Source organism: Nerophis ophidion, linkage group LG11 (genome assembly GCF_033978795.1).
Source record: "Nerophis ophidion isolate RoL-2023_Sa linkage group LG11, RoL_Noph_v1.0, whole genome shotgun sequence".
Lineage (NCBI taxonomy): Eukaryota > Metazoa > Chordata > Actinopteri > Syngnathiformes > Syngnathidae > Nerophis > Nerophis ophidion.
The window spans coordinates 32331516-32345308 of record NC_084621.1 but is presented as its reverse complement, the minus strand read 5'-3'; the positions used below and the strand labels follow the sequence as shown (position 1 = coordinate 32345308).

General features: G+C 39.8%; 1 protein-coding gene across 6 annotated transcripts in view; it reads right to left on the bottom strand.

Annotated features, from left to right (window-relative positions):
- ptpn3 (protein tyrosine phosphatase non-receptor type 3) overlaps positions 1-13793 on the bottom strand; it is a 92811-nt gene that overhangs the window by 39697 nt on the left and 39321 nt on the right. For 3 of the 6 annotated variants that reach the window (XM_061915652.1, XM_061915650.1, XM_061915649.1), the window contains exons 6-20: positions 11637-11681; positions 11494-11546; positions 9862-9979; positions 9684-9771; positions 9499-9587; positions 9368-9431; positions 8162-8364; positions 7968-8093; positions 7722-7883; positions 6582-6654; positions 6410-6484; positions 6287-6343; positions 2740-2896; positions 2473-2642; positions 62-152 (exon numbers count right to left, since the gene is read on the bottom strand). In XM_061915652.1, the coding sequence (XP_061771636.1) occupies positions 62-152; positions 2473-2642; positions 2740-2896; positions 6287-6343; positions 6410-6484; positions 6582-6654; positions 7722-7883; positions 7968-8093; positions 8162-8364; positions 9368-9431; positions 9499-9587; positions 9684-9771; positions 9862-9979; positions 11494-11546; positions 11637-11681 (1571 nt within the window). Of the gene's footprint in view, positions 1-61; positions 153-2472; positions 2643-2739; positions 2897-6286; positions 6344-6409; positions 6485-6581; positions 6655-7721; positions 7884-7967; positions 8094-8161; positions 8365-9367; positions 9432-9498; positions 9588-9683; positions 9776-9861; positions 9980-11493; positions 11547-11636; positions 11682-13793 lie in introns of those variants that run through there. The other 3 variants (XM_061915654.1, XM_061915653.1, XM_061915655.1) reach the window with 3 other exon arrangements.

Here is a 13793-nt window from a genome sequence, read left to right as displayed (position 1 = left end):
CAGCTGTGGTTCAAGGGTGAATTGAGAGGTACAGATAAAGCGTGAAAGAGAAAGCACTCACAGGGTAAAATGTCCCTATAACGATTCTTCTCCACATTCTCTGGAAGATGAGCGCAGTTGAGGGATAAGCCGTGCTTTCTCCTGTATAGATTCTGAGAATGACGAGATCACACCAACAAACATCAACTCATGACCCTAAACAAATAAAACATATTAAACTATACAGCGGAAATTCTGGAGTCATTTAGCTTAAGTGATATATATTTTGCTATTTAACCTTATCGCTGGAGAAAAATGCCTCAAAAGTCAAACAAAACTTTAAGTTCCAACTGCTACCAGGCATATCAACAACACATATTGTGTTTTCTACAATTTGTGACAATAACTAGAGAACTAGAAATAGATATGGAAAAGGAGTATTCCAATTAAAAAAGTAGGCATCTTTTACTTAATTATACTCTCTCTACACCAGAGGTTTTCAAAAGGGGGTTTGCTACCCTTAAGGGGTTCGGAGTTTTTGGTTAATTACTTTTTGTAATATATATGTATTTATTATATTCCAATTTTCCCGCAAATGTAAATGCCTTTAAATATACATTAACATTGGTTTATACTGTATATGGCAGTGACATGGCCGCCCTACTCACTGTACCTTGCAGGTTTTTTATAAAAACATTAATAAATAATTAAACTGCTTTATTATGGTCCTACTATTGACTGGACTCTCACATAATTAGTCGTATTCACTGGGCATCTGTTGCACCGGTTATTAAAGATAGAGTTGCAAGCTTTTGATAAGCGCTGCAGGCAGCTATTAGTGGTTCTATACTGTATTCTTTGAATAACTTAGTATTGCACAATAACAATGTACCCTTAGGATCAGTTGAATTCAAAACACAATTTCATACAAGATATAAAAGCAGGGCCTTCCTGCTCCATCTCTACATTGATTTGGGGGCCCTTGACTTGAAAAACATTGAAGACCTGCCTTACACACTTCATTCTAGCAATTTATATAAAGCACCACTATGTTACCGCATTGCTCGGTTTACAATACACTGCTCTGTTTGGTGGGTAGATTTGAATCATTTTACTTTAATTAGATAGCCAGTAACGTATTTTATACTTGAATGACGATTACAAATGTTGATAGTTATATCCTAAGCAATTGACTTCACGTTATTTCCGATTTGAATTGTGAAACCAGAACGATGCATGCGTTTCAATAAAAATCACAGAAGCTGACCAACATACACTAATGGACGACACCACAAATATACAAATAATACTTTACCTTTAAAATGCTCGTATAGGGGACAGTATTGCTTTGCAAACACCTTCCCGTTCCCTCTCCATTACGTGTCTGTTAAAAGTCCTCAAAGGGTAAGAGGTTTTACTTTATTTTAGTTTTATGTGGCGACTTGTCCACGGTGTAGCCCGCCTTCCCCCCGAATGCATCTGGAATAGGCTCCAGCAACTCCCGCAACCCCAAGAGGAACAAGCAGTAGAAGATGGATGGATGGATATATGAAGGACATCTTTTTATACTTTAGTTTAGTGTTTCTTAACCAATTTTGAGCCATGAGTGCACCCTCAAAGAGCGCTAAAAAATATCCTATTCTTATCCGTGGTATGTACAGTATGGACCGCAGCGGTACTCAGTTGTAATACACGTTTCCATCACCTGTGGCAGTACTGACAATTTCAAACAAACAGAATAAGTTTGGAGCTAAAGTCATAGAGAAGGTTCTTAAGCGCAAGAAATATGACTAAAGTGGTCAAGCTGTATTTTTATTTACATTTCAATTGTATTAATAGTTTATTTAAGAAACATGTATATTGTAATTATTATTAATTTAGTTAGAATGTATTTATTTTAGCACTGTGTAATTGTATGTAAATGTATTTGTCATCAGTTTTTCAGAGTCCCTTCTTTTGCAGTATATTTTATTAGTATTGATTTTTGTACTCATCTATAATCTTGACATATGCTTTCATATTATTTGACAAAGTTCCTCCTTTTAAACTGTAAGTAAGTAAAATATAATTAGTGAATATGATTAAAATGTAAGTCAGTGTTAATATTTGAGTGGGGCCCCTCTGTAGAGGAAAAGCCCAAGGTCAAGAGGGTTAAGAACACCAGCAGTAGTTACCATGCAGTATATTTATACTTGTACAACAGTTAGTAAAGATCCCTAAAATTGCCTTTATGGTTAATAAAAGCATCATGGCGACAGCTTACTTTGCAAATAAATAATATAACAACAACTAGGAAGTCAACCAGCATCAGAGAAACTATCCTGAGTCAGTTATTATCTTTGTGTTGGACCAGTGAGGATTAGGGAGAACATCCCTCCTAAAGAATTAAAAGGCATCAAACACCCTATTATGAAATGAAAAATGTGACTGGCTAAATCCTGCTTAAAATAAATACAGCTAAATACATTTTAGTGCAGTGTTTCAGTCAAATACCTCAAAGTGGAAGCACAAAGTGCCAGATTGAATCCCTTTCTCCAGCTGTCGCATCGATTCGTCCAACGTCGTGACCGGCTGACCAGGTGACTGCAGCCCATCTCCTTTGGAGGGGCTCGTGAGGGGGAGGACAGGAGGCAACTTCAGCAGGACCATCGCTCGGCCAGGACCTGAAAAAAAATACACAAACAAGTGTGTAATGGTTAGTAGAGGACGCCTAGTGTTGACACGCCACATGTTTCCCTATTTGCATTTTCACCAGCAGACCTTTGCGTTTGATGAGCAGGGCTAGCTCTCGGGAATGCGACTCTCTACTGGCCCGAATGAACATGACCACCTGGTCGTGTGTGTGTTCAGAAATGTCTCGACCATTGATGAGCACCACTTGATCTCCCTCCAGCAGTTTGGGCTCACATCGGCCAGCCTAGTGATGAGTCAAGGTCACTGAACAGCAAACATTTCCACTCCATACAAATCCATCCATCCAAAGGAGACCATCATTGACTGTATATGAAGGTGGATGTGGCCCTGGGCTTTGCAAGGGGGCAGAAGAAACCAGAAACTTTTTATGGGTGATGACATATTTGACTTTTATATATTCCCTAATCAAAACCTTGACTAGCTGTAGTGTCTGGATTCAAATGCGGTAGTGTGTTCAAATAACAGTTTATGTCGGTTGCAGAGTTTACACAAATGTACTGAGAATTCATTGGAGGAGAGCACCAGGCATGCATCCTGCGGGGCCTCAAAAGAGGTGCAATTAGCTGCAAGGGTGAAAATCATACTTGCAAACCTTGAGACCTCTGATTTCGGGAGGTTGGGTGTGGGGTGCGTGGTCGGGGTGGGGTGGGGCGGGGCGCCTGGTTGGGGGCGTGGAGTGGTTGGGGGCGTGGTTAAGAGGGGAGGATTTGATTGATTGAAACTTTTATTAGTAGATTGCACAGTTCAGTACATATTCCGTACAATTGACCCCTAAATGGTAACACCCCAATAAGTTTTTCCAAGTTAATCAATTCATGGTACAAATATATACTATCAGCATAATACAGTCATTACACAAGTTAATCATCATATTACATATGTAATAGAGTGATCTATGTTGTCTGTTGCCATCTCCTGGTGAATGTTGGCTATAGCGTTAGGGGGTTGCTTTTTGATTGGCCAACGATTTACATGCGCAGGCAAATGAGTGAGTCTGTTCTGAAGCCCACAGTAAAGAGACGTAACTTCATCACCTCGCCTGGTTATTGACTCCAACCCAATATATGACAATATACATTGAATTATTTACATTATTTACAATCCGGGGGGTGGGATGAGGAGCTTTGGTTGATATCAGTAATTCAGTCGTCAACAATTGCATCAACAGAGAAATGGACATTGAAACAGTGTAGGTCTTACTTAGTAGGATATGTAGAGCGAGCAGAGAACATAGTGAGTTCAGATAGCATAAGAAGACGTATATACATTAGAAATACATTTGATTATTTACATTAGGTTATTTACAATCTGGGGAGATGGGATGTGAATAGATTGAGTATTAGTAAAGGGTTGAAGTTGCCTGGAGGTGTTGTGGTGCATGTACAGTGGGGCAACACAATATTTAGTCAGCCACCGATTGTGCAAGTTCTCCCACTTAAAATTATGACAGAGGTCTGTAATTTTCATCATAGGTACACGTCAACTATGAGAGACAGAATGTGAAAAAAAAATCCAGGAATTCACATTGTAGGAATTTTAAAGAATTTATTTGTAAATTATGGTGGAAAATAAGTATATGGTCAACCAGTCAAAGCTCTCACTGATGGAAGGAGGTTTTGGCTCAAAATCTCACGATACATGGCCCCATTCATTCTTTCCTTAACACGGATCAATCATCCTGTCCCCTTAGCAGAAAAACAGCCCCAAAGCATGATGTCTCCACCCCCATGCATTCATTATGTAGTACACACATTTAAAAATGTGACATACACATACTTAAATTCCATGGAAACATATAATTTGATAATTTCCCAACTTCTTAAGGCTACATGGCGGCCAAATTATTAATTAACCAGATAGGCATCATGGTACCCACATAACTTGAACTGTTGAATTCAGTTTGATTTCCAATTCAGTTTGATATTCAACTGAATATGACTTGAAAATAGTGACTGCTGCCAATTAGATAATATATAAAGGCCTTAGTGGCCACGTACGTGGACAGCACCTTTTAGCTCTTATTTCCAAAATTGTGTATACTACTGAATTGGGGTCTTTTGGCCCTTATGTGGACACTTATACTGCCATCTGGTGGTGTCAGAAGAGTATAACATACAATGGAATTTGGGGGGGGGAAAGTGTAAAAATAAGAATTAGCTTGTCACTAAATATGAAGTACACGTTTGTTACTTATGGACTAAGTACGTCATATTAAAATATGATTCTTTGTTTTTTATTCTAATTAGGGTCCAATAAGCCCAAATAACAAACAGAAATAAAAAAAGCATGTAAACAAACAACTTGGGCCTTAAACATTATCACCAGACCTACGTAAGCGTCAATATATACCTTGATGGTGCAGAAAAAAGACCATATATCTTTTTAACCGATTTCCGAACTCTAAATGGGTGAATTTTGGAGAATTAAACGCCTTTCTTTTTATCGCTGAGGAGGCGATGACGTCAGAATGTGACGTCGCTGAGGTAATACAGCCGCCATTTTAATTTTCAAGACATTACAAACACCGGGTCTCAGCTCTGTTATTTTCCGTTTTTTCGACTATTTTTTGGAACTTTGGAGACATCATGCCTCATCGGTGTGTTGTCGGAGGGTGTAACAACACTAACAGGGAGGGATTCAAGTTGCACCACTGGCCCGAAGATGCGAAAGTGTCTGCCGCCAGACCCCCATTGAATGTACCGGAGTGTCTCCACATTTTACCGGCGATGACGGACATGGCACAGAGATTAATGGATAACCTGCAGATGCATTTGCAACGATAAATTCAACGAAATCACAAAGGTGAGTTTTGTTGATGTTAACTTATGTGCTAATCAGACATATTTGTTCGCGGCATGACTGCCAGCTAATCGAAGCTAACATGCTATGCTAATCGACGCTAACATGCTATTTACCGTAGGTGCTAAGGCAGACATGGCACAGAGATGTATGGATAACCTGCAGATGCATTTGCAACTATATTACGTTTCCTTCCACCCACATTTAATGCGAAAAAAAACACCAATCGAAGGATTTAAGTTGCTCTAGTATCACGAGATGCGAAAGTCCTGATCGTTTGGTCCGCACATTTTACCGGCGATGCTAACGCAGCTATTCGGCCATGTTATGGCTATGAATAGCGTCAATAGCTATTCGCTCAATAGCTTCAGTTTCTTCAATACTTTCATACTCCAACCCTCCGTTTCAATACATGTGTAATCTGTTAAATCGCTTAAGTCGCTGAAATCCGAGTCTGAATACGAGGTAATGTCGCTATATCTTGCTGTGGTATCTGCCATTGTTTGTTTACATTGGCAGCACTGTATGACGTCACAGGGAAATGGATAGTCGCATCGCAAATAGCGAAAATCAAGCACTTTAAAGCTTTTTTCAGGGATATTTGGGGACCGGTAAAATTTTGAAAAAAACTTCAAAAAATACAACAAACCACTGGGAACTGATTTTTATTGTTTTTAACCCTTTTGAAATTGTGATAATGTTCCCCTTTAAGAGGTTTTCAAGTAAGAAAATGTTCCCAAGTAATCTGCCAGTGTCGCCCACTGCTGGACATTAGAGAGATTGCTTACTGTACATATTGCCATAAAGCTCTTACCGGAGAGTCAGGTTTAACTTGGGATATGGATAAAGGCATCTTCTGGTCCACGCCACCCTATGAGGAGTTAGATGGAATAAGAATGGAGTGACGTACAACACTAACAACAATTGTGACACTTACTTTAACATTAAAGCCAAACTTGCCCTCGAGATCGGGAGTAATACGAATTAGCAGCAGGTCGCCGTCAGACAGGGCCTGTTGAGTAAACACTCTCAACAAACAAAACAAATTCACAGAATATTCATACATTCATGTGGACAAATGTGCAAAATGACAGATTATGATGACAGACTTTGTTGTACACAGAGGTGTTGACACCATCATCATCTGTTGTACCGTCCTCAGATTGTAAGACACCGTCCGCCCTTCAAGAAATAAGAAACATTGAAAGACATAAGGAGGTAATTAGTGATTGCATTTCGGCTGTAACAAGCCGCACAAGGGTAAACTTTGTTATGTTTGTGGTCTCCTAATAAGTATATTGTAACAACAACTAAGACTGTTGAAACAAGTTGAAAAACTTATTTGGGTGTTACCATTTAGTGGTCAATTGTACGGAATATGTACTGAACTGTGCAATCTACTAATAAAAATATCAATCAATCAATCAACAGACTCATTTGTTTGTAAAAGCATGACAGGTTTCGTCATGAAAGAGATCAGTAACAATGTAACTGTATGTGTTTGGAAAAGTGTATGATTTTACTTTCCGGATCAACTTGAATATGGCAGCCATAGCATCGATTTTAAAGTCCTACTGTTCTCGAAGGTCTCTCCACCACTCCAAAAAAACATTGTTTATTATTCTGTTTTTTCTACTTGCTTTCTGGTGGCTGCTTTTCTCTTTTTTTCCCCAACTGCAATGAGGGCATGTGCTTGTGATCGAGACAGTCGTACGCCAATATGTATTAAATTTATTTAGTAATTGTGATATATCTTTTTGTACATTATATTCTTTTAAAACACAAATTATATCATATTATAACAGCAGTATTCTTCTTCTGATATTTTTTGTTTAAATGTTTTAAATTTTGAGCCAATGACAAATAGCAGCTATAAATGAGTTCCCCTATAGCTACCTACTCTGCTTCCTAATAAAGTAATTGTTGTTGTTTCGGGACACATATTTTCTATACCTACAGTTGATTTTGTCTTGCTTGGCTGCATCAAAATGGGCAAATCAGCTTAGATGAGGCCGTGACATCCATTCATCCATCCATCCATCTTCTACCGCTTATCCCAATCAGGGTCACCATCAAATCATACAATCAAATATCTACTATTGCAAAATTCAAGTCTTTTTCAATTAAAGTGAAAGTGTTTTTAAGAGTCAACACGTCGCTTCATGAAAAACCCATCAGTTAAACAAATCATGAACTAAATACATTTTAAAAGGCCCACAGAATGGAAAGTAAAGAGAAGAAATGCGTACTGATGTAGCAAAGAATCTCCATCGCTGTCCTTGCTGCTGCTGACTGATGCCCTGTATGTGTAGAAAACGTCTTCCCCTTCGCACACATCTTTCAGTTCGCTACTCAGCTCCATGGACGATGGTCGGATTTTGCGGATGCCGTGGCGAATGCGAGGACTCCGCCTGTCACAGAGATGCGACACCAAGGGAATATGAAAGAGTCGGATGAAATTGTAGACTCTTGCTTGGATGGAGGCTGCACAGTACCAGTTGGGGGTGTTGGGAGGTGATCGTGACGGAAGACTCTTGGTCTCGAAATATTCTGAAGAAATGGATCGCCGTAGGACAGGGTTCCACACCATGCCACCTACTACACGATGGCACACGGGACCACTTGAAATTTCAAAAATTAAAAACTTTTGAGTATTTCTGCCAAGAAAAATTACGTGTTCACAACAGACCTTTCATTTTTACTGTTTGCCAAGCCCAGGTGATGATTTATCAACTTCCTGTAAGAATGAACCGTGCTGTTGTTGTTTTTGGGGCTCTTGGCGGTCCGGTTGTAACTAAAAAAAGAGTGATGGTCCACACAGGAGTGCCATAGGTTTTTGCAGGTCTTTGGACAGGGCAGGACCAGCGACACCTTACAGTCTTGGGTCTCCCCCTGCAGCATAGCATGGGTCGAAGTCACATGATCTCTCTATTACAGGGATAATCAACTGAATTATTATGAGGGCCACACTTCCAGAAAGCTAAGGATGGGGAGAAAGACTTCTACCTTTGCTATTAGTCTAATTTTGTATACTGAACAAAAATATAAATGCAACACTTTTGTATTTGCTCCTATTTTTCATGAGTTGAACTCAAACATTTAAATGTTTTAATATATACACAAAACACCTATTCCTCTCAAATTTAGTTTAAAAAACTGTATAAATCTGTGTTAATAAACACTTCTTCTTTGCCAAGATGTTTGCCAAGCATGTTCATTGCACAGGTATACCTTATGCTGCCCACGATAAAAGGCCACTCTGAAATGTGCAGTTTTGCTTTATAGGGGGTGTGGGGGAGTCAGAAAAGCAGTCAGTATCTGATGTGACCATCATTTGTTTCATGCAGTGCAACACATATCCTTCGCATAGAGTTGTTTAGGTTGTTGATTGTGGCCTGTGGAATGTTGGTCCACTTCTCTTCAATGGCTGTGCGAAGTTGCAGTTATTGGTAGGAATTGGAACACGCTGTCGTATACGCCGATCCACAGTATCCCAAACATGCTCAAGTGATGTCAGGTGAGTATGCTGGCCATGCAAGAACTGGGATGTTTTCAGCTTTGAGGAATTGTGTACAGATCCTTGCAACATGGGAGCATGCATTGGCATGCTGCAACATGAAGTGGTCTCAGGTAAATGGCACAACGATAGGCCTCAGGATCTTATCACAGTATCACTGTGCATTTAAAATGCCTTCAATAAAATGCACAATTTGATGCCAAAATGTTTGTCTCCCAAGTTTTGAACTAAACCTCGGGGCCGGTATTGGGTCCTTTCATGGCTAGATTTGACCCCCAGGCCGCCAGTTGAATAGCACTGCTCTACTATATGTGGCACATATAAATACTTAGGTCATGGTCATCTTAAATGATTTGCCAATCCTTAAAACATACTTACATGCTTTTGTTTGAGATCCATAAGAAAGTGTTTCCTCTTAAATGAAATCTTGATGATGTTGGCCCTGCATGAGATTATAAAATGTAATTTATAAGGTAAAACACAGTCCAATTAGTGCGGCCATCACTCACCAGGGGAAGAAACTGGAGCAAATCATATTAGAGAATATTGCAACACCACTCGATGCCAAGCCCACCATTACGGGGGCATTGTTGGTGTCCTGTAAAGACACAGTGGGCAATGAGCACAGAAGGATGTTTGAAAAAGAAGTTCGAGTGAAGCATGAAATCAGTTTCAATGTAGAAAGCTATGATACCAGGGCGCTGTGCAGCTCCACTCCATATAGCTCCAACGTCCGCACTGTGTTGAGGAAACACAACTCTGCCTCACTTTGCTTCAGGCCCCTACATGCACAGACACACCAACAATCATACAATAAAATTAAAACACAAAGCACAGCAGTTGTCTGGATGGACACAGTGGAAAATATTTACTTATGCTGTGGATGCAGATCCTCCACTTTGGACAGGAAGTCGTCATTCTGTTCAGGGATGAAGTGGCACTTTGATAAGTAACCACTTTGCTGGGATGGGCCGTGATCCCCTAGCTCAGCTAAAGGTCACAGAGACACAGCCAATGTGAGATGATGCAGAATATGGACAAAAGTATTGGGACACAGGACAAATCTACAATAAATACTCTAATTAGGGCTTCTATTCAACTAACATTAGAGTCTCTTAAAGTTACTGGTAAGTGGTCTACAAAGGAAAAGAACTGCAGGTGTCGACAGTAATTAGTGCCCAGTGGAAAAACATTGGCAAACCAGCTGTGGTTGTAGACAAACTCCTGATGTATTTTTTAAGATAACACTAGCTATTTTAAGTGGTCAGCATCCTGGGGCAGTGTCTACCTTTCCGTGTCCTTTAAAGTGTTGCAACTCAGCTTGTTGGAGACAAAATAAGGGGTTCGAGAAGCAGTGTATGTGTGTGTGCGTGTGTGTGTGTGTGTGTGTGTGTGTGTGTGTGTGTGTGTGTGTGTGTGTGTGTGTGTGTGTGTGTGTGTGTGTGTGTGTGTGTGTGTGTGTGTGTGTGTGTTGAGATGAGGATATGCTGGTCAGGTGGGTGTGTGCGTAAGCACGCATTTACTGAAAGGGTATGTTGCCTTACAGTCAGTGAGCAGGTCAATGCAGACTTCAGCACAAAGAAAAGCGAAGATACTCCAACTGATGGGCTTGCTGGTAAATTACACTTCAAAACACACCCAGATGGTACTTTGAATAAAACCGTTTGAACGTTTTGAACAAACAAATGTTGTGCATTCAAGTCAAACATTCTAAAAGATGTTGCTGTATGACATTTGGACAATTCAATTGCATTTGTGTCCAAATATTGGGGTCTTTTGTAAAGTTATGCAAATAATTTACTGTAATTAATTTTAAATACCGTAATCAAAATGCAAAAGTGTGATTAATCTGATTTAAAAATGTTTTTTGACAGCACTAATAATAATTAATTACATAATTAAATTAATTAGGTAATAGAAGACCATATGGACAAAAAGAGCTTTGTTTTGCTTTAAACTTTGGCGGAGTGGGGTATCCCAGCTGCACTCGGGCTGAAGGCCATATCCTCGCAGGGCCAACACAGATACACAGACAACCTTTCACAGTCACATTCACGCACTAGAGCCAATTTAATCCATAGTTGTGAAAATGGTATGGTGAAGGTCTCCAGTGCACAAAGCAAGGTGCACAAAAGCATATTAGTATGCAAGTTTAATGTGCAAGAACTATGTTAAACATCTTTGGACTACCAAAAATAGAAATTGTTAGCCAAGCCATATATCTCAGGTCCAACATGAGTAACCCCTAACCACAAAAATGTTGACAGACATGGAAGAATATACAAAAACAAAAATCCCACAAATACACTTGGAAATCATGTAGTCTTCTCATAGCAGAAGTTCCTAGTTCCATAGTTTTCTTAAATGTTCACTTCCTGCTGTCCCAATACTTTTGCCACATAAGGGAACTGAATAGGAGCTACCGTAAACTAGAGAACATATTTATCAGACAGAAATGTTATTATTAAGTCATTAATCAGTGGTTGCTCTGCGAGGAGACTTACACTGCACGGCATAAGAGGCCAACACGACAGCTGCGCTCAACGGGCACTGCAACCTGCCATTACCATGACACAATACAACAACTATTAGAAGTGCACACAAATGTGGGAGGATGCTTGCGTTCAGGCTTGTAATGTGCACTAACCTGCCCTCTTTAATGTCACTCCTGATCTGGAGGAAGTAAAGGTGCCTGCAGAAACCAAACAAGAGCTACTTTATTATCATATACAGCAAGTCTGTGTAAAAATGTTTTTTTGAAGCTGTAAAATACAAAATAGGGAATTTTCTGTGAGATTTGTTAAAAGGTACAAGCTTAAGAGACAGTCGTGATCCAAAAATACAAGAGTTATTCACAAATCTGACCTTTAATAAAGATAATAATCTTCGATATGTTGATGTTTATTATTGCATTAGTAGTACACAATCATTTGAACTGTATCACAGAATTAGGTGACTACAATAATACAAGAACAAATATACCGTATTGACTCAAATATAAGACAAAGTCAAATTGTTTGATGACTGTTTCATGGATCACCATTAGCTCAAAATTAGCATCGTAAGAAATGTTTTGCACAACCTGGATGATTTGCATGTGTAAATGTCTAAGACTTCTTACCTTTGCCAATACAGTGTCAAGTTTGTTTTCTAGTGCAGTAGTAGCTGATGCTAGCTTAACTCTCTCCAAGCAAATCTCGTGTCTCTGACCATCTTTGCTTGGTTAAATATCGTAACACGTAAGTAACATGCTACGTTACAATGTGTAATTATACTAACTTGTAATACACTTTTTCACCACTTGTGGCAATAATGACAATATCAAATAAAAAGATAAAGTCTGGAGTTAAAGTCATAGAGAAGTTTCTTAAGCGCAAAAATAATCACTAAAATGGTTCAGTTTAGTTCATTTATTTATTTCATCCATAAAAAATCCATCCATCCCTCCATTTTCTACAACTTGTTCCTTTTGGGGTCGTGGTGGGTGCTGGAGCCTATCTCAGCTGCATTCGGGCGGAAGGCGGGGTACACCCTGGACAAGTTGCCACCTCATCACAGGGCCAACACAGATAGACAGACAACATTAACACTCACATTCACACACTAGGGCTAATTTAGTGTTACCAATCAACCTATCTCCAAGTACATGTCTTTGGAGGTGGAAGGAAGCCGAAGTACCCGAAGGGAACCCACGCAGTCACGGGAAGAACATGCAAACTCTACACAGCAATATCCCGAGGCCAGTATTGAACTCAGGACTAGTCAGGACTTTAGTATTGTGAGGCACATGCACTAACCCCTGATTCCACCACGATGCCCTCATTAAAAAATATAAAATAAAAAAAATACAAAAATAAAATAAATACAAATAAAAAATCCACATAACATTAAGGTCAATTATGAATGAAAAGGAGCAGAAAGAAGTAAAAAACGTATAATAATATCCCCCTTATTTTCACAAATACAACAATTGACTATTAATGTTGGGGACTACAAAGCCATATTTAAATTTTACAACAATTAAATCAATAATGAAGATATAATTGAACTCAATCATATCTTTTGTGGTTAAGTTCTATTGTCATTTGCACTTTATTGTATTGACAGTTTATTTAAGAAACATCCATCAATCCATTCATTTCCTACCGCTTGTTTCTTTTGAGGTCGCGGGGGTTCGCTGGAGCCTATTATTATTTATGCAGCCTGGGCCCCTTATGGGTACTCCGGCTTGCTCCCACCTCCAAAGACATGCACCTGGGAATAGATTGATTGGCTACACTAAATTGGCCCTAGTGTGTGAATGTGGTCTCTCAGTGTTGGGCCCTGCGATGAAGTGGCCACTAGTCTAGGGTGTACGCCGCCTTCTGCCTGAATGCAGCTAGGATAGGCTCCAGCCACCCCTGCGACGCCGGGAGCATACTTGCCAACCCTCCCGAATTTCAGTGCCTCTCCCGAAAATCTCCCGGCACAACCATTTCTCTCGCTTTCCAGCCGGACAACAATTATAGGGACGTGCCTCAAAGGCACGCCACCTCCAGGTCCGTGCTGACCTGAGTGATTACAGCCTGTTGTCACGTCCGCTTTCCTCCATACAAACAGCGTGCCGGCCCAGTCACGTTATGACATCTACGGCTTTTGGAGAGTACACAATTGCACACACAACAAGAAGGAGACAAAACAGAAGAACGAACAAGACACAGTCATTGGCGATGACGAGTAAGAAGAAATACGCTTGCAAGTTCCAAAATGATTGGAAACAAGAATTTCAGTTCATCCAGGACAGCTCGAAGGGGAAGGGGTATGC